The sequence below is a fragment of the Oncorhynchus mykiss genome, chromosome 17 (assembly GCF_013265735.2).
Source record: "Oncorhynchus mykiss isolate Arlee chromosome 17, USDA_OmykA_1.1, whole genome shotgun sequence".
Taxonomy (NCBI): domain Eukaryota; kingdom Metazoa; phylum Chordata; class Actinopteri; order Salmoniformes; family Salmonidae; genus Oncorhynchus; species Oncorhynchus mykiss.
In genome coordinates this window covers 30,268,524-30,288,446 of record NC_048581.1, presented here as the reverse complement: position 1 = coordinate 30,288,446, position 19,923 = coordinate 30,268,524, and the positions used below count along the sequence as shown (strand labels likewise).

The 19,923-nt window shown below is 45.7% G+C and overlaps 1 protein-coding gene across 2 annotated transcripts in view; it reads left to right on the top strand.

Annotated features, from left to right (window-relative positions):
- LOC110493682 (nascent polypeptide-associated complex subunit alpha, muscle-specific form) overlaps positions 1-19,923 on the top strand; it is a 46,878-nt gene that overhangs the window by 8,494 nt on the left and 18,461 nt on the right. For both annotated transcript variants that reach the window (XM_036949676.1, XM_036949677.1), the window contains exons 2-3: positions 14,323-15,050; positions 15,352-15,442. In XM_036949676.1, coding sequence (XP_036805571.1) covers positions 14,414-15,050; positions 15,352-15,442 — 728 coding nt within the window. In that variant the 5' untranslated portion in view covers positions 14,323-14,413. The remainder of the gene's footprint in view (positions 1-14,322; positions 15,051-15,351; positions 15,443-19,923) is intronic.

Here is a 19,923-nt window from a genome sequence, read left to right as displayed (position 1 = left end):
ACCTTGGCAGAAACAATAGAGCCTGAATGTCTTGGGCATGGTTAGGGTTTGGGGGGCTTAAAATACATGCCTGTGCAGGGCTCCAGTAGGGGGTCCCATGTTTTGGATTGTACCCTAAGACATTTAATGCTGGCTGGCTTGGGGATCCTGTGTGTTGTTTTTGATTAGCCATGGAGGGATTTGGTAGGCCATTTTTGTGATTTGATTTGTCATTGACATAGGTTTTATGCTTCAATTCTGTCTCCAACTGAAATGAGCACTACCTCTTCAGTGTATTGCCAGATGAGATGCCATGGGCTTTAGTTACGAGCGATGGCATGAGCTCATATTCCCACTGAGTAATTCCATTCCACTGAGTCCATTGTGCCAGTGGATCTGGTTAAACGGAAGGGTAAAGGTCAGTAAGCTATCTTCTATGGGAGAGTTTCTCCGGTTGTGATGCCTCATAGGAGATCAGCACCCTGCCCTCACCCTCAGGTCACTGTAAAAAGACTGCCACCATAGGGTGTGCATGGGAAGGCAGCGGTGCATAGCTTCATTGGGAGAGCCCACAGTAGGGCGTGTGCCTTGTCCAACATCGCCTGTTTTTGTTACGGAGTGGCTACGGATCTGGCTTTTTCAGGATCTTTAGTCTACAGCACTAAAATATTCTGTGCCTGTATATATTCTCTACGCTTGGAGAAGAGGCTACTCAGGCGATGCATATGTAACAATTGCTAAACACTATGGGCTACTGTGTGTTTAAGCTTAAACTATTGGCTCAGTTAGGTTCGCTACTGGAGCAATAGGGAGAAATGAAAACCCCACCACTAGATAATTTAGGGAAAGAATGCCGGCTTGTATTTTGTAAATAAAAACACTGACAAAAAAATGAATCACCTTGAGTAAATATTGATATGTGAAATTTGTACAACGAGCTCAATATGAAATGCATCAACAGTACAACAGACTTAGATATCGGCCTATAGTTTACTAGGGTGCACCCAACTCCGAGGGTCTCTCAGATTTCAAAGTTGAAATGGCAATACAATAAACATGAATCCACATAAAACACAAACCAATTCACAAATATTAACATAAACCACCATAAGATGGAATCAAATGTGAGTGACTGAGCCGATAAATAAACACTGTAAGGCGTTTAAGTGTAGCATGTGCTTATAACAATCCCACTGCAATGTATGATGCAATGATGCCTTGCAAGAGAAATCCTACCACACCTTAGTATGGTGCAAATTCGGTGTTCTCCAAGGAAAATAAATCTTCACATGCAAATCTTCATTGATGTCCTGGGTTCGGGCGGCTCGCCATCCTTGGTGGAACTGAACCCATACTCCAAAAAACCTGACCTGTTTTACAAACAGGATCACATTTATTTACATATACACTGCTCAAAAAAATAAAGGGAACATTAAAATAACACATCCTAGATCTGAATGAATGAAATATTCTTATTAAATCCTTTTTTCTTTACATAGTTGAATGTGCTGACAACAATCACACAAAAATTATCAAAGGAAATCAAATGTATCAACCCATGGAGGTCTGGATTTGGAGTCACACTCAAAATTAAAGTGGAAAACCACACTACAGGCTGATCCAACTTTGATGTAATGTCCTTAAAACAAGTCAAAATGAGGCTCTGTAGTGTGTGTGGCCTCCACGTGCCTGTATGACCTCCCTACAACACCTGGGCATGCTCCTGATGAGGTGGCGGACGGTCTCCTGAGGGATCTCCTCCCAGACTTGGACTAAAGCATCCGCCAACTCCTGGACAGTCTGTGGTGCAACGTGGCGTTGGTGGATGGAGCGAGACATGATGTCCCAGATGTGCTCAATTGGATTCAGGTCTGGGGAACGGGCGGGCCAGTCCATAGCATCAATGCCTTCCTCTTGCAGGAACTGCTGACACACTCCAGCCACATGAGGTCTAGCATTGTCTTGCATTAGGAGGAACCCAGGGCCAACCGCACCAGCATATGGTCTCACAAGGGGTCTGAGGATCTCATCTCGGTACCTAATGGCAGTCAGGCTACCTCTGGCGAGAACATGGAGGGCTGTGCGGCCCCCCAAAGAAATGCCACCCCACACCATGACTGACCCACCGCCAAACCGGTCATGCTGGAGGATGTTGCAGGCAGCAGAACGTTCTCCACGGCGTCTCCAGACTGTCACGTCTGTCACGTGCTCAGTGTGAACCTGCTTTCATCTGTGAAGAGCACAGGGCGCCAGTGGCGATTTAGCCAATCTTGGTGTTCTCTGGCAAATGCCAAACGTCCTGCACAGTGTTGTGCTGTAAGCACAACCCCCCACCTGTGGACGTCGGGCCCTCATACCACCCTCACGGAGTCTGTTTCTGACCGTTTGAGCAGACACATGCACATTTGTGGCCTGCTGGAGGTCATTTTGCAGGGCTCTGGCAGTGCTCCTCCTGCTCCTCCTTGCACAAAGGTGGAGGTAGCGGTCCTGTTGCTGGGTTGTTGCCCTCCTACGGCCTCCTCCACGTCTCCTGATGTACTGGCCTGTCTCCTGGTAGCGCCTCCATGCTCTGAACACTACGCTGACAGACACAGCAAACCTCCTTGCCACAGCTCGCATTGATGTGCCATCCTGGATGAGCTGCACTACCTGAGCCACTTGTGTGGGTTGTAGACTCCGTCTCACGCTACTACTAGAGTGAAAGCACCGCCAGCATTCAAAAGTGACCAAAACATCAGCCAGGAAGCATAGGAACTGAGAAGTGGTCTGTGGTCACCACCTGCAGAACCACTCCTTTATTGGGGGTGTCTTGCTAATTGCCTATAATTTCCACCTGTTGTCTATTCCATTTGCACAACAGCATGTGAAATTTATTGTCAATCAGTGTTGCTCCTAAGTGGACAGTTTGATTTCACAGAAGTGTGATTGACTTGGAGTTTCATTGTTGTTTAAGGGTTCCCTTTATTTTTGAGCAGTGTATATACACATACCATGAGTACCTTCTCATATAACCATTAATATAGTGTTAGATTCAATCTCTTACAGGAATAAGAAGATAAAACTTACTCAAAATGCTTTACACTTTAACTACAGCACCAGACTCATGTGGACTGAACAATAGACTAACTAGCCCGGGAAAATGAAAAGTACTAGTGCTTACACCTACATGTAATTTCTTATAAAGTCATCTAAAACATAAGTGTACCAAAAATGGATTATTATACAGGTTAATCACTTTTTATAAAAGTGTAAAAACTAAAATAGTTTGCCATGCATGATCACTAACGTTTGCTATTTCAATTGATCGTTAACTGAGCTAGCCTTACACGGAACCCAAACCGGCTGCGTGTGCGCCATCGTGCATAAATGTATTTTGTCCCCCCACACCAAATGAGATCATGACACGCAGGTTAAAATATCAAAACAAACTCTGAACCAATTATATTAATTTGGGGACGAGTCAAAAAGCATGAAATATTTATGGAAATTTGCAGTTGCTAGCTAAATTGTCCTTGGATATAAACATTTGTTATTTTACCTGAAATGCACAAGGTTCCTCTACTCCACCAATTAATCCACACACAATGGTCAACCGACTGGTTTCTAGTCATCTCTCCTCCTTCCAGGCTTTTTATTTTCTTGACTTATATATATATATATATATATATATATATATATTTATATTGGCAACTTTCATAAATTACGTGCATTACCGCCACCGACTTATTTCATTTTTCACTCACCCATGTGGGTATAACCAACCATATGTTCTCATATTCTGAGCAAGGAACTTAAACGTTAGCTTTTTTACATGGCACATATTACTTCTCCAACACTTTGTTTTTGCATTATTTAAACCAAATTGAACATGTTTATTTATGAGGCTAAATTTATTTTATTGATTTATATTTAAGTTAAAATAAGTGTTAATTCAGTATTGTTGTAATTGTCATTATTACAAATAAAATAAACATCGGCCGATTAATCGGCATCGGCTTTCTTGGTCCTCCAATAATCGGTATCGGCGTAAAAAATCATAATCGGTCGACCTCTAGTTGGGATGTGAACAAGCCGCCCCCCCCCCCCCCCCCCCCCCAATTCGGTCTGCTGAGGACGTCACTCGCACACTTTGGCACTTACGACCCCTACCCTTCTCATACCCTGCCTACTAGCCTATATAGAGCCCACTGTGGCCTCCATATAGGATCTTATCATAATCTCATGCTGCACTTGGCACTAGTGAGCCCAAGGTAATTTAGGCCTATTAAAGGTCCAATGCTAACATTATTTTTTTTATCTCAAATCATTTCTGGGTAACAATTCATTAAAAAAAAATATATATATTATTATTATAACGGATGGCTTCTTAGAAAAGAGCTATTGGTCTAATTCATTTTCTGATGTCACCAGGCAGGCCAAACTCCATCCCAGGCAGAAATTTCAGGCCGTCTTTTCAAGCAGTTCTTAGAATAAAAGGGCATAATTTTCACAATTTCACAGTATTATTCTAAGCTCAGTGTCGGGCTGTATCACTGCCTGGTACGGCTACTGCTCCGCCCATAACCGTAAGGCTCTCCAGAGGGTAGTGAGGTCTGCACAGCGCATCACCGGGTTCATCCTTGGGAGCAATTTCCAAATGCCTGAAGGTACCATGTTCATCTGTACAAACAATAGTACGTGAGTATAAACAGCATGGGACCACGCAGCCGTCATACAGCTCAGGAAGGAGACGTGTTCTGTCTCCTAGAAATGAACGTACTTTGGTGCGAAAAGTACAAATCAATCCCAGAACAGCAAAGGACCTCGTGACGATGCTGGAGGAAACGGGTACAAAAGTATCTATATCCACAGTAAAACGAGTCCTATATCAACAACCTGAAAGGCCGCTCAGCAAGGAAGAAGTCACTGCTCCAAAACCGCAATAAAAAAGCCAGACTAGGGTTTGCAACTGCACATGGGGACAAAGATTCGTACTCTTTGGACAAATGTCCTCTGGTCTGATGGAACAAAAATATAATTATTTGGCCATAATGACCATCGTTATGTTTAGAGTTAAAACCTCTTGATACTAGCCATCCCGGATCCGGGATCGTAAATACAGCCTCAATTCCATTACCATAATGCAACGTTAACTATTCATGAAAATCGCAAATGAAATAAATATGCTAGCTCTCAAGCTTAGCCTTTTGTTAACAACACTGTCATCTCAGATTTTCAAAATATTCTTTTCAACCATAGCAAAACAAGCATTTGTGTAAGAGTATTGATAGCTAGCGTAGCATTTAGCGTAGCATTCAGTGGGCAACATTTTCACAAAAACACAAAGCATTCAAATAACATAATTTACCTTTGAAGAACTTTGGATGTTTTCAATGAGGAGACTCAGTTTGATAGCAAATGTTCAGTTTTTCCAAAAATATTCTTTGTATGAGAAATCGCTCTGTTTTGTTCATCGTGTTTGGCTACCAAAAAACCCAGAAAATTCAGTCATCAAAACGCCAAACTTTTTTTTCCAAATTAACTCCATAATATCGACTGAAACATGGCAAACGTTGTTTAGAATCAATCCTCAAGGTGTTTTTCACATATCTCTTCGATGATATATCGTTCGTGGAAGTCTGCTTTCTCCTCTGAATCCACATGGAAGAATACTTGCACCTGGAGATTACGCACCAATTTCGACGCAGGACACCAGGCGGACACCTGGTAAATGTGGTCTCTTATGGTCAATCTTCCAATGATATGCCTACAAATACGTCACAATGCTGCAAACACCTTGGGGAAACGACAAAGTGTAGGCTCATTCCTTGTGCATTCACAGCCATATAAGGAGACAATGGAAAACAGCGCCTCCAAAATTTTGCTCACTTCCTGTTTGAAGTTTCATCTTGGTTTCGCCTGTAGCATCAGTTCTGTGGCACTCACAGATAATATCTTTGCAGTTTTGGAAACGTCAGTGTTTTCTTTCCAAAGCTGTCAATTATATGCATAGTCGAGCATCTTTTCGTGACAAAATATCTTGTTTAAAACGGGAATGTTTTTCATCCAAAAATGAAATACTGCCCCTAGAGTTTCAACAGGTTAACAGGGGAGGCTTGCAAGCCGAAGGACACCATCCCAACCATGAAGAGTGGGGGTGGCAGCATCATGTTGTGGGGTGCTTTGCTGTAGGAGGGACTGGTGCACTTCACAAAGGAGGTGGCATTATGAGGAAGGACAATTTATGTGGATTCAATATATCCACATCTCAAGACATCAGTCAGGAAGTTAAAGCTTAGTTGCAAATTGGTCTTCCAAATGGACAATGACACCAAGCATACTTCCAAAGTTGTGGAAAATGGCTTAAAGACAACGAAGGTATTGGAGTGGCCACAAAGCCCTGACCCAATCCATAAAAAAATTGTGGGAAGAACTAAAAAAAACATGTGTGAGCAAGGAGGCCTACAAACCTGACTCGGTTACACCAGCTCTGTCAGGAGGAAAGGGCCGATATTCACCCAACTTGTTGTGGAAGTCTACCTGAAATGTTTGACCCAAGTTTTTTTTTAAATGCAATGCTACCAAATACTAATTGAGTGTATGTAAACTTCTGACCCATTAGGAATGTGATGAAAGAAATAAAAGCTGAAATAAATCATTCTCTCCTATTAAGCTGACATTCCACATTCTTAAAATAAAGTGGTGATCCTAACTGACCTAAGATGGGGACTTTTTACTCGGGTTAAATGTCAGGAATTGTGAAACTGAGTTTAAATGTATTTGGCTAAGGTGTACGTAAACTTCCGACTTCCATCCCCGTCCACAACCAAAGCCTCCTTGAAGGTAACATTGCTCACTGTTGCCCCTAGTGGCTGGTTTCCACGTCATCTCCCGACATCCTCAGACATGGATGTACGTCGAATACCGACTTGCATCACTAGTGACCTGCCTGGTTTGCCTTTTGTTGATTTGCTGTATTTTCAAAATTGAGAGCAGGGACTCCTATGACAACAGCATATTTTCATTTAGTTGAGAAGGAAGGAGACAGCCATGCAACTGAGTTGAGAACTGAGCTGGGCTCATATGCTCAGCAGAGCCTCTTGTCATTATGCTGTGAGTAATGACTATCTTGTGTTGGTGGATTTCATTATGAGATTGGATCTTTCTGCGTGCCATGTCTTCTGAGTGCTCTGGTGATGCAGCAGAACTCTGCAACACTGCCTTATATGGGCAGACGAAGCAACAGTCTCTTACGCTCTCTCCACACCCCACAAACACTTCACCCCATCCCTCGCTCTTCCACCACCAATCCTAAGAGTTCATTCAACTTCCCCCTCTTACTAAATATATTTGCTCCCTCGTTGGACAGGCTGGCAGTCTAGATAAGCAGGGAAAGCCAGAACTGGCCTAACTAAAAAAAAAAAAAAATTCCCCTCTGTGGATATGAAGTATTTAGGAGCATGTGTTCTCATGCAGTTGGTAGGTTAATGACTTGGGTCATTCATTAGGCAGTCAACTGAAGAAAATGGTCTGACAAGGGGAAGGATTACCTGAACCAGCATTTCTTATTGGTCCAGTTTTTGTTTTCCATTGCAAAATGCTTTGCTAAAATGTTCCTAATGAAGATGACCCTGGTGTATCTGCTTTGGTCAAAATGCGTTGTAACTTCTGGTGAACTTGGTCAGTTGTTGACTTTGACTAGTGACTGCCCCTTTCCTGTCTGCAGGGAACTGGTCCAATAATGAAGTTCTATGTAGGAAACCCCCTTCCCTAATAAACCCCTCCTTCTCCAATACTCTGTTCTCCTACAAAACTCTGGTCTTTCTAAAGCCTCTCCACTCACTTTCCTGTCATACCCCTTTACACACACACACACACACACACACACTGAATGAAGCCTGTGTTTCCTTTGGCCAGAGCTCCAGTACTTTGGAGGCCTCCGCATAGCAAGGCCTCACTCAGTCAGACAGCAGTCCATTAATGAATAACCAGAGACTGAGGCCCCTGTTTGTCGAGCACCCATGGCGCTATACAGCTCAGTTACACCATAGTCTCTACCATCCAGGCCCAGTTTAGCCTAGCTAGAAGATGTTGTGTTCAATGCTCAATTGGGTTGTCTTTGTCAGGCACAGGGGCAGTCAGGGAAGGTTGGTCACAGACACAGGGTTTGCTTTGGAAGTGTAGTCTAAAATGGAGGTCTATTGTCCACAGTCTTGTAGTCAAAGATGATGCAAGTACTCTGTACGGCACAGTGGAATCAGAAGAATGATTAATCTGGTAGACCGTCCCCTGCGCTCTCTCACACAACGTGTATATACTGAACAAAGATTTGACTGAGTCACAGTTCATATAATAAATTAGGCCCTAATCTATGGATTTCACAGGAATGGGAATACAGATGTGCGTCTGTTGGTCTCAGATAAAGTAGTGGTGTGAATCAGGAAACCAGTCGGTATCTGGTGTCACCATGATTTTCCTCATGCAGTGCGACACCTCTCCTTCGCGTAGTTGAGCTGGCTGTTGATCGTGTGCTGTGGAATGTTGTCCCACTCCCCTTCAATGGCTGTGCGAAGTTGCTGGATATCGGTGGGAACTGGAACACACTGATGATCCGAAGCATCCCAAACAAAACTCTGGTAACACCTGTGGTGGACATTCCTACATTCAACATGCCAATTGCACACTCCCTAAAAACTGGAGACATCTGGCCCTTTATCACCCCCAGCACAAGGTGCACCTGTGTAATGATCATGCTGTTTAATCAGCTTATTTTTATGCCACACCTGTCAGGTGGATGGATTATCTTGGCAAAAGAGAAATGCTCACTAACAGGGATGTAAACAAATTTGTGCCCAAATATTTGAGAAATGAGCTTTTTGTGCATATGGCAAATGTCTGGGTTGTTTTATTTCAGCTCATGAAACATGGGACCAACTCTTCAGTGTATATATTCGTACACACCCTTCCTGTGACAGCTGTTTATAGGCTTTTACCCTGAGGAGCCTGACGGGCAGAGCTGGAATGTGGACGGGGTGGCTCGGCTCACCGACAGACACCCTGGCCCAAGCCCTCCCCGGGCATTCCAGCACATGTGCACACGACACTGGGCCTCAACCTCAAACCTTTAGGGCAGATTTATCATTGAAACACCCCTCATATTTCCCCTCTGCACTCTCCCCGTTCACCTCCCTCTGTGAGCTAGCAGAGAGCAGAATCTATTTTTCACCTGTGGTTAAGACTGTTATGACACTAAGCTGACATCAGTAACACACCCAACCTCCATCCCAACCCTTGCTCCTTTTTCTATTTCGTTCTCCCTGTAGTCTGACTGCATTTCCAACCCACTCTCAACACAGATAAATCCCCCTCTGTTTGTATTAAAGGAGTATTATAAGTGACCCATTTTGCTGCGTGGCTAAAACATGGCTGGCACTGTAGGATGATTGCAGACAGCTGTAATTAAACTGCAAGAAAAAAAGATGGGGCGAGAGGGGGGGATGAGTTAGATGCAACGCAGCAAAGATGAGACGGAGACGGGGGCAGCGAGTTTCTTCCGTCTAGACAGCCCACCCCAACAGGCTTCAGGCTTACGATGGCAGCTTTAACCACACACCCAGAGAATAACAGACAACTTGCAGAGTTTGTTTTCCTGGACACTAGTTATTATCCAGTCACTGTCAGACTGCAGCCCGGGGGCTTATGAATTTGCATACTTCCAACACATGGTAATTGTTGCCAGGGGCATTGAGCTAATTGTGATATTAGCTGTGGCGCTAGCTGGAAAGTAAGCATGCTTTGTCCTGAAGATGGTATTAGCCCTTTTTCTTTTTACTGGTATTTGTTATGCAAATGAATGAAGGGGAGCACAATGGCTCATTATTTCATAAAAATGCCTTTCATATCTATCAACTGTGCAGTTTATTCTATTGGTTTTTTTGGTGGGCGTTCCCCTTTTCAATCATTCCAATTGCAAATCTATGCTAAGACTTGGCCAGGGCTATGGAAAACAGCTCTGAAATTCCCAGAGAATTTGTCATGGGGCCAGTTTGACGATGAGTGGTTTTTAAGAAAGATGCTGTGCAATAGTTTCAAACGGGACAAACTACAGCTAGCTTCTCTGAAGCAGAGGCGTCTCTAACACCCTCACTAATCGCCTTACTACAGTTCAACAAAGCCCTTGATATGCATGTGTAGGGTTTTAGTGACGCCACCTACCACTACCCGGAGGTCGGCTCGGTTCGTGGTAAGGAATGCGATACAGGCTGCACTTTGGTAAGCCCCTGGCATTAGTGGTTAAGTCAGCAGCCCCTGGCATTTGCTGGACCAGCGATGGGCACAAGTAAAGCCAGGCCAGTGCCCATTCTGCCCAAGGCCAAAACATCCCCCTTTTATCCTGCTGCTGTCCACCGAACGCGGGCACAGCACCTGCGCGTTAAATCCAACTCCTGCCGGTCCGCTGGATTTAGTTAGCTGGCAGTTGTCCCTCTCTGACGTCCCTCATCCCACTATCTCCCTAACGCTTCGCTACATCGGTGTCGGAGCCCATCCAAATGCGGTAGCCGCGTTGTTTGAAACACCGACTATTGAGTTGAACTTGTGATATTGTGAAGAGTTGACAAATTAGTAAATTAAGTTTAGCCATGTTTCCTCCCCAAATTAGATTGATAATGCAGAATGTGCTAGGTCTTTGTGAAATTCTTCTGGCCTCTAATTTATGGGCAATAATCCAAACTTGATTCAGCCAAGTCATTGATAACAAAATCTATTTCACAACCTCTCTTGGGTCATCAAGATTTGAAGTATGCTATAATATATATATATATCTCATTAAGTAATGTAGAGTAAGAATAGCTTGCAGCTCTGGTGTAGCCCTGCTCAGTTTGACTGAAGGCTGCAAACTTGGCCCCTCGTGGTGCCTTTATCCTCCCTGACCCCTCTCTTGCTCTGTGCTGGAGATATGTAACAGAAGAGAGGAGAAAAGGGAGGTGGCGGCCAGCAGCCTTTCTGCCTGCAGTTGGAGCCAGAAGGACGAGGTTAGGAAAAGAAACCTTGGAAAATGGCACTGCAGGCTTTTTGTTTGTCCTCTCTGGTTGAAATAGGGGTCAGACCATTGGTTTGGAGGGAGAGAGATTGAGGGAATTTGAGAGGGGTGTATGTGTTTTGGGGGAGAGGTGTTGGTATTAGTTCTATTGGCCGTCCGCTATCAAACTGGCCCAGCGAGTTCCACAGGATCCCTGCAAGTGATTTGCTTGTTAATTTGCCTTTTTAGTCCGGTCATTTGCCAATTGACCCTGTCTTAGACTAAAAGGCTGTTAGGCCTCGTGTCGCTCAAACAGGTCAAGGCCAAACCGTATTGAAGGAAAGAAACATAAAAATGTGTGAATAAGTAGCAAACTGAGGTTCGTGTGGGGAGTTGGGGACAAGGTGTTCCACTCTATGGTATGTGTCAACGTTAACACTTTTGAAGTCGGAAGTTTACACACCTTAGCCAAATACATTTAAACTACATTTTTCACAATTCCTGACATTTAATCCTAGTAAAATGTCCCTGTCTTAGATCAGTTTATTTTAAGAATGTGAAATGTCAGAATAATAGTAGTGATTTTATTTCAGCTTTTATTTCTTTCATCACATTCCCAGTGGGTCAGAAGTTGACATGAACTCCAATTGGTATTTTGTAGCATTGCCTTTAAATTGTTTAACTTGGGTCAAATGTTTTGGGTAGCCTTCCACAAGCTTCTCACAATAAGTTGGGTGAATATTGGCCCATTCCTCCTGACAGAGCTGGTGTAACTGAGTCAGGTTTATAGGCCTCCTTGCTCGCACATGCTTTTTCAGTTCTGCCCACAAATGTTCTATAGGCTTGAGGTCAGGGCTTTGTGATGGCCACTCCAATACCCTGACTTGTTGTCCTTAAGCCATTTTACCACAACTTTGGAAGTATGCTTGGGATCATTGTCCATTTGGAAGACTCATTTGCGACCAAGCTTTTAACTTCCTGACTGATGTCTTGAGATGTTGCGTCCATATATCCACATAATTTTCCCTCCATGATGCAATCTATTTTGTGAAGTGCACCAGTCCCTCCTGCAGCAAAGCACCCCCACAACATGAAGCTGCCACCCCCGTGCTTCACAGTTGGGATGGTAGTGTTCGGCTCCCTCTTTTTCCTCCAAACCTAAAGATGGTTATTATGGCCAAACAGTTCTATTTGTTTCATCAGACGAGGACATTTGTCCAAAGAGTACGAATCTTTGTGCAGTTGCAAACCGTAGTCTGGCTTTTTTTATGGCGGGTTTTTGAGCAGTGACTTCTTCCTTGCTGTGTGGCTTTTCAGGGTATGTCGATATAGGACACGTTTTACTGTGGATATAAATATTTTTGTACCTGTTTCCTCCATCTTCACAAGGCCCTTTGCTGTTCTGGGATTGATTTGCACTTTTCTTACTAAAGTACGTTCATCTCTAGCAGACAGAACGTGTCTCCTTCCTGAGCAGTATGATGGATGTGTGGTCCCATGGTGTTTATACTTGCATATTATTGTTTGTACAGCTGAACGTGGTACCTTCAGGCATTTGGAAATTGCTCCCAAGGATGAACCAGACTTGTGGAGGTCTACAATTGTTTTCTGAGCTGATTTCTTTTGATTTTCCCATGATGTCAAGCAAAGTGGTACAGAGTTTGAAGGTAGGCCTTGAAATACATCCACAGGTATACCTCCAATTGATTCAAATGATGTCAATTTGCCTATCAGAAGCTTCTAAAGCCATGACATCATTTTCTGGTATTTTCCGAGCTGTTTAAAGGCACAGGCAACTTAGTGTATGTAGACTTCTGACCCACTGGAATTGTGATACAGTGAATTGTAAGTGAAATCTCTGTAAACAATTGTTGGAAAAATTATTTGTCATGCACAAAGTAATGTCCTTTCTGACTTGCAAAAACTATAGTTTGTTAACAAGAAATTTGTGGAGTGGTTGAAAAATGGGTTTTAATGACTCCAACCTAAGTGTATGTAAACTTCCGACTTCAACTGTAAGGAACTGAATAGAGTTGCTGCTTGGCCTCTAGGTTTCCCCATCTGCTCCACTGACGTTTCAGTCAAACTATTAATGATGACCTCAGTCAGATGGCTTCTGCGTAAGTGTCTCTGCTCTCCCAGTCTCCTCTTCCATTCCTCTCACCCTTCCCCCACTTGCTCTCCCTTCCATTTCTTCTGTTGTTCCCTTCACTCACCCCCTCTTTGTTATGCTCTCCCTCTTTTCTTCTTGCTCTCCTTCCTTTTCCATCTCTTGCTCTCTCCTGCGTGTGCTCCACTCTTGCACGCTCTCTTCCTCTCTTACCAAGCCTGTTTGTTGAGCTGCAAACTCAGATTTCTGCTCAGACCATCTGTTGACTGAGAACTTATCTTATAGCGTATCGAGGGGGTAGAGTAGTGGAAAGAGGAACAAGTGGCTAAGAATAAAGAGTGAGGGGAAGGGGGGTATACTGAAGAGAAATTAACTGTTGTTGTTGGTGCTGGGGTAGAGGGGCAGTTGGACAGGGGGAGCTGGAGGAGTGGGTGGGAGGACTTGAAATAGGAAGGGGTGGTGGGTGGAAAGTAGAGTATATGAGGAAAATGCAGCAATGGGGAGAGGAGGCCACGTTGGCTTGGGAAGGCAGGGTTCGAGGGGCTCCAGCAAGGCTAATGAGCCCTAGATCCTACTCATCCAGCACCCCCTCCCCCCACCCCCAAATGTCCATCCACGCCCTACATTTGTTTCGCACAGTATTGTCCACTGAGGCCTCCCAGAACCAGCATATGACTTTTCTTAGTAATCGCTGGCTGTCATTGTAGTAAGTATCTGGGCAGCAGAATCACAAACAAATGGGATGTGTGGTCCTGGTTTTCCTGTCTCCGTCTCGGTCTGTCGATTTGTAAGGCCTTGCGGTCTCTCTCCCTCACTCTCCATATATGCTGGAGGACATTTTGTTTTCTCTTATTGCATGTCAAACTTTTTTATAGTACTCTGACAATACCAGTTTTAGTCATGGATTGTAAATGTCTCTGTTCTCAGTCTCTGTGATCCTCATATTGTATTGCCATCAGAGTGACAAATCTTCATGTTGGCTTCCCTGGCTGCTCTCCTGTTTTTCCAGTAGTTTCGAATTCCTCGGCAAGACCATGTGCCTCATGCTGTTTCTGTTGGTTCTAATGTTTTTTTTTTTTTTTAACTACTTGTCTACGACTGCATGGTTTCATGTGTGGCTATTCTGATAATATACTTGACTTCTGCTACCAGTATTTGTAGTTCTATGATAAACAAACATGTTTGTTTTTTTCTCACACCAATTTCAATGTCAACATCTCTTCTCCCCATTCAGATCTGTGAGGTTGTTGACAAGACGTTAGTTCCACTCCGGTTTCAGTGTGTTTGTGATCCGGTGAGTGAGACCGTTGCCGGGCCTACAAGGGATGAAACCGGATGGGGTTGCCATGGAGCCCACAGAAGCTGTAGGACCCGAGCCCTCGGCCCAGGGGATGGCCACCGACGAGATGCCCGCCCAGCCAGCCCCTTCAACTTCCCCGTCCCCTCCATCACAGCCCGAAGACACCCAAAACAGCACAGCGCAGCCTGAAAGCCCTACAGCGCCCCCTGCATCCAAGGAGGTCAATGGCAAGGCAGCAGCTAAACCCAAGGCTAAGACCGTGGGCTTGGCTAAACAGCGGCCAGGCACAGCTGGCACCAAGGCCACATCGGGTCCGGCGTCAGGACCCAGCACTTCTCGTCCAGGCACGGCCCCAAGCCACATGGCCAATGGATTAAAGTCCACAGCTAGTGACCTGGCCAAGAAAGCAGCTTTGGACAAAAAGAAGACCACCACCATCGCAGCCGGAGCATCGGCGTCAGCTGCAGCCACGAAGAGGTACGTGGGGCCGGCCGACACTTCCACTGTCAGGACCCAAACTAAGGTGGCTGACAGGAAGGCTGTCGGAGTCCCCAGGTCCACCTCTGCTACCAGGACTGCGGCGATGGGTCCTGGCACTCCAACGAGGAGACCTCCTGCTGCTGGTCCCATTAATGGGGCCGGGGCCAGACCCAAAACCACAGGTGAGAACTATACTCACAAACATACTGCCGAGTATTTAGTCTTGTTAATCATGTTTTGGTTAGACACAGCTTTTTGTTTTCCTTTGACCCGTGTTGAGTCTTTAGTCACTGTCCTATGTATTTTAGAGCTCACACAAACCCACCTGTGCTTGGCTGCAGACACATTTGCTCTCAACTCCTACTACATCAATCCTTCATCCCAGTCCTCTGTCCTCACTCCCACCCCTCATCTTCATTCCACCTTTTTCCTCCCCCATCTCTCTCTTCATGCACTTCCTCATTTGCTCTCCCTCTCCTCCAGCTTCCAGACTTGCAGCCTCAGCTGCCCCCAAGCCTTCCAGCACTGCAGTCACGGCCAAACCCAATAGGACGACGGTTTCCAAGACAACCAGGTAAGGCAGCCTATCCCGTGACTGCACCACCACCGGGAATGCAAAGTGATTTACGGGCCAGTGACATTTGTGAACAGCACCGGGCATGCAAAGTGATTTACCGGGCAGTGACATTTGTGGCTGGCAGATACGCATTTGAATGAACTCAAGGGGGGAAAACCAAGGCACTGTTTATAGTTTAAAAAACCTCTCCCCTCACATACACAATGCAATCACCCAAGATCTGAAGAGCCGCTTTGCACAAAAGGCATCACTTGACAAATCGGATCCGTGAACGACTTGTTTTGCGAGGAGCTGCAATTGAGTATCGATGAAAAGTGGCCATTGTGGGTCCTGCCGGCCTGCTATTGGATTAGGTTTCCCACTGTGTCTCAAATGGCTTTCCATATTATATATATTGCGCTGCTGTTGACCAGAGCATTATGGGTCCTGGTCAAAAGTAGTACAGTGCCATTTGGGATGCAGCCCTAGTCTACTGAGTCACACTCTCACACGGCCCTAGTCTACTGAGTCACTCTCTCACCCGGCCCTAGTCTACTGAGTCGCACTCTCTCACACGGCCCTAGTCTACTGTGTCACACTCTCATACGGCCCTAGTCTACTGAGTCACTCTCTCACACGGCCCTAGTCTACTGAGTCACTCTCTCACCCGGCCCTAGTCTACTGAGTCGCACTCTCACACGGCCCTAGTCTACTGAGTCGCACTCTCTCACACGGCCCTAGTCTACTGAGTCGCACTCTCTCACACGGCCCTAGTCTACTGAGTCGCACTCTCTCACACGGCCCTAGTCTACTGAGTCGCACTCTCTCACCCGGCCCTAGTCTACTGAGTCGCACTCTCACACGGCCCTAGTCTACTGAGTCACTCTCTCACCCGGCCCTAGTCTACTGAGTCGCACTCTCTCACCCGGCCCTAGTCTACTGAGTCGCACTCTCTCACCCGGCCCTAGTCTACTGAGTCGCACTCTCTCACCCGGCCCTAGTCTACTGAGTCGCACTCTCTCACCCGGCCCTAGTCTACTGAGTCGCACTCTCTCACCCGGCCCTAGTCTACTGAGTCGCACTCTCACACGGCCCTAGTCTACTGAGTCGCACTCTCTCTCTCACACGGCCCTAGTCTACTGAGTCGCACTCTCTCTCTCACCCGGCCCTAGTCTACTGAGTCACACTCTCACACGGCCCTAGTCTACTGAGTCACTCTCTCACCCGGCCCTAGTCTACTGAGTCGCACTCTCTCTCACACGGCCCTAGTCTACTGAGTCACACTCTCACACGGCCCTAGTCTACTGAGTCACTCTCTCACCCGGCCCTAGTCTACTGAGTCGCACTCTCTCTCACACGGCCCTAGTCTACTGAGTCGCACTCTCTCTCACCCGGCCCTAGTCTACTGAGTCGCACTCTCTCACCCGGCCCTAGTCTACTGAGTCGCACTCTCTCACCCGGCCCTAGTCTACTGAGTCACTCTCTCACCCGGCCCTAGTCTACTGAGTCGCACTCTCTCACACGGCCCTAGTCTACTGAGTCGCACTCTCTCACACGGCCCTAGTCTACTGAGTCGCACTCTCTCACACGGCCCTAGTCTACTGAGTCACTGTGTTGCTGAATAACATGGGTTATTGCCCCCAGGGCAGGGGTTATTCACTGGGACTCTGGTCGCGCTCTCGCTGGGATGTTCCAGCAACTCTACGGGTGTGTCTCAGTAATGGTCTAAAGTAGCTACCATGTCAAATGTGATATCGGGAAGCACCTGAGTGAGCTGGGTGAGCAATTACGCAGGTACTTTCCCGGAACGGACGACACAAACAACTGGATTCATTATCCCTTTCAAACTCTGCCTCCAGTCCACTTACCGATATCGGCACGAGCCTCATTGAAATTGCAACAAGGGGTTCTGTGAAAATGTAATTTAATCAGAAGCCACTGACAGATTTCTGGATAGGACTGTGCTGTTAAGACACTGATGCTCTTTTCAACCATGTATCTATGTGAGAGTGGATTCTCGGGCCCTCACTGGCATGAAAGCTAAATACAAGCACAGACTGTGTGTAAAATGATTTAAGACTGAGACTCTCTCAATACAACCCAACATTACAAAGTTGTGTGTACATCCTTTCAAGCACACCCTCCTCATTAACCTGTGGTGCGTTATTCACAATTTTTGATGAACGAATGTTTTAAATGTAAGGAGTGAAATTATTGATATTATATTATACACTTCTCACAAGCCGGGCTGTGACAACAAAAAAAATGTTTTGTGTGTGTGGCAGGCTTAAAATGATGGCAAAAAAAACATTTGAGTGTGCTGACCCTGGTGCTAGAGGGGGTACAGCTGACCCTGGTGCTAGAGGGGGTACAGCTGACCCTGGTGCTAGAGGGGGTACAGCTGACCCTGGTGCTAGAGGGGGTACAGCTGACCCTGGTGCTAGAGGGGGTACAGCTGACCCTGGTGCTAGAGGGGGTACAGCTGACCCTGGTGCTAGAGGGGGTACAGCTGACCCTGGTGCTAGAGGGGGTATGCAGCTGGAGGTTTGAAGGGGTACGGGACTATAAAAAGTTTGGAAACCACTGGTTTAGACTATTGGGATACACCCCGCTATACAGTATGGCTCCACACCTAATCTCTCGTGGACAGACTACATGAACATTAATGGTAGCGTAGATCTGTCCTGAGACGACGGCGCGTGAGATAATGAGCAGCATTAGTTCTAGTGCTTTGGACAAATCAAGATTTCGCACGTGTTTGCATCTTTTGAATTTTGGGAGTGTACATTTGTCCCATAGGCTTGCCTGTAACTTGCAAAGAGAGAGGGTGGAGCTCTTTGTTAGGTTTCGGTCTTCGTTCTTCTATCTTCTCTTTGCTTGTGGACCCAGAACTTAGTCGAGTGAATTTGTTGGATTTGTTTTAACGATATGGAGAAGCAGTATGTCACTGTGAGATCATGTTGCTTGTGTTTGACGACCGGAGAAGCAGTATGTCACTGTGTGAGATCATGTTGCTTGTGTTTGACGACAGGAGAAGCAGTGTCACTGTGTGTGAGATCATGCTGCTTGTGTTTGACGACAGGAGAAGCAGGTTGTGTGTGTGTGTGTGTGTGTGACAGCCAGACTGTCTCTCCATCCATGCTGGGCCCTGTTCCTTCCTCCCTGGGTGAGCCAGGACTAGTGAACAGGCCTCTCCCAGCCATAGCTGTGACTGCTGCTGCCTTTCCATGAGTCTGGGCAGGGCAGGCGGCACGGGGCTCATATATAAAATGAATAAATGTAACATAACATTACTGTTCCGTTTCCCCACCTGCAAAAGAACGTCTGACGGCCCATAATGCAAAACGAGATGAAAGAATGGCCTATAGTACATTGCCATAGTTACACATTGGCAGAGAAATAGGGTTTCCTTAAACTATTCATATTAATTGCCCTAGGGGGTGAAATAATCAATTGTACTGGATAAGAAGCAGATGTCAATATATTGGCGACAAATGGGTCGCAACAAAACAGAGTGAGATTGGATGGGAGCCTCAGAACAAGGGGATTGGGTAGTTTGGCAACTGGCAAGGTGAGTTATGATATTAGATTAAAGGGAGAAGGGTTGTCGACTAAGTTAGCAGATGTGCTGGTAGCTTGAGGCGTCGCAGAGCTGTTTGAACAGCTGGCCTCGCGTGCCATGCTTCTGGCACACACTGCTGGGTTGTGTTCAGTAGGGCAAAAACATTTTGAAACTGTGAAAGGGGAATGTTCTACCTGAACTTGTCCAGTAACAAATGCTAATTTTCTTTCTGTTCCAAAATGTTTTGCTACTGTGTTCCCTGCTGAACATACCCCAGGTGAATGAGTCTACCAATCCCCTAATGCAGTGGTTAACAAACTTTTTATAGTCCCGTAGCCCTTCAAACATTCAACCTCCAGCTGCGTACCCCCTCTAGCACCAGGGTCAGCGCACACTCAAATGTTTTCTGCCATCATTTTAAGCCTGCCACACACACTATGATACATTTTATTAAACCGTAAGAATGAGTGTGTTTTTGTCACCCAGAAAGGCCAGTCACGTGAGAAACTCGTCATCATGCAAGCGGTCAGACAAGTGAAAATAATGGTCCGTAAAGATAACTTGAAGCTCGTCTCTCAGTTCAACATTTAAAAAAAAAATACTTTGCCCCTTGATAACCAGAGCACTTCTGTATGTTGTCAAAGCGTTACATGGTCGCTGCCCATATTATTGCATAATGCAGAAGATACACGAGAGTTCAGGGGCCTTGCTTTAACAAAGTGAACCATTTTCACTGTAGTGTCCAAAACGTCTTTCAAGCTGTAAGGCATTCCTTTGGCAGCAAGAGCCTCTCGGTGGATGCTGCTGTCTACCCAAGTGGCGTTGGGAGCAACTGCTTGCACGTGCGTTACCACTCCACTATGTCTCCCTGTCATGGCGTTTGTGCCATCAGTACAGATACCAACACATCTTGACCACCAAAGTCCATTTGTCACAA